Source organism: Petaurus breviceps, unplaced genomic scaffold (assembly GCF_028583685.1).
Source record: "Petaurus breviceps papuanus isolate PSGF00001 unplaced genomic scaffold, PetGlider_PUasm1.0 188, whole genome shotgun sequence".
Classification (NCBI taxonomy): domain Eukaryota; kingdom Metazoa; phylum Chordata; class Mammalia; order Diprotodontia; family Petauridae; genus Petaurus; species Petaurus breviceps.
The window spans coordinates 2,876,208-2,877,263 of record NW_027185804.1 but is presented as its reverse complement, the minus strand read 5'-3'; the positions used below and the strand labels follow the sequence as shown (position 1 = coordinate 2,877,263).

Below are 1,056 nucleotides of genomic sequence, written 5' to 3'. Positions count from 1 at the left end.
CGCCCCCACCCCCGCCCTGGGCAGCCGCAGCGCCCCCTCCCCACGGGGCCCCTGCCTCAGAGCTGCGTCGCGGTCACCTGGATGAACTGGATGGTGAGCGCCGACTTGCCGACGCCGCCTCCTCCCACCACCACGAGCCGGTACTTCTCCTGCCCGGAGCCGTCCCGCCAGCTCGCCGAGGCCATGGGGGCGTCCGGCCCGGCCCGGCCCAGCCGGGGCCGGCCCCTGCGGAGGCCCCGCTCCCCTCCCCACCCCTCCGGGGCCGAGCGCGGGCCGCGGCGAACGGGCTGCAGGGCGGCCCGGGCCGGGCCGGGGGCGCCGCGCCGGGGGCTTCGGGGCAGGGGCCGGGGGCGCCGCGGCTGCCGAGGGGCGGCGAAGGGAGGGCGCGGAGCCGCAGAGGCGAGAGCGGCTGGGGGCCCGGCCGAGGGCCAGGGTCCGGGTTCGCGCTCCTCAGCCTCCCTCCTCAGCGCCCGGGCGGCGAGCGCAGCCTCCCGAGCCGCGACAAATGGCGGGGCGGGGCGGGGCCCGCGCTAATCTGGGCCGGGATATTCATGAGGGGGCGGTCCCGGGGCGGGGCCTCCGCCGGGAGGGGGCGAGAGAGGGAGGAGGCTTCCTGCGGGGCGCTCTCCCACCCGCCCCGACGTGGTGTGGTCGTGGGCGACCCTCCGCGTGCCCGCGTGCGTGCGTGTGCACGTGTGTGCACCGGCGGGTGTGTGACCACGTGTGCATCTGTGTGGGTGTGTGACTGTGTGAGATTGTGTGACTACGTGTGCATCTGTGTGATTGTGTGTGACAGATTGTGTGACCGCGTGTGCATCTGTGTGAGTGTGATTGTGTGTCTGTGTGTGTGACAGGGTGGGTGGATTGTGTGACCACGTGTGCATCTGTGTGAGTGTGATTGTGTGGCTGTGTGTGTGACAGTGTGGGTGAGGGATTGCGTGACCATGTGTGCATCTGTGTGGGTGTGATTGTGTGTCTGTGTGTGTGATAGATTGTGCCATCCAGTGAGTGCCTGGAAGAAGCCTCTGTCATGCTGCTCTCTCATAGTTCTCAGAT

The 1,056-nt window shown here is 70.6% G+C and overlaps 1 protein-coding gene across 1 annotated transcript in view; it reads right to left on the bottom strand.

Annotated features, from left to right (window-relative positions):
* Positions 1-232, bottom strand: part of RRAS2 (RAS related 2) — an 88,835-nt gene extending 88,603 nt beyond the window's left edge. The window contains exon 1 of the mRNA XM_069091157.1: positions 78-232. Coding sequence (XP_068947258.1) covers positions 78-185 — 108 coding nt within the window. The 5' untranslated portion in view covers positions 186-232. The remainder of the gene's footprint in view (positions 1-77) is intronic.
* Positions 233-1,056: the final 824 nt, after the last annotated feature.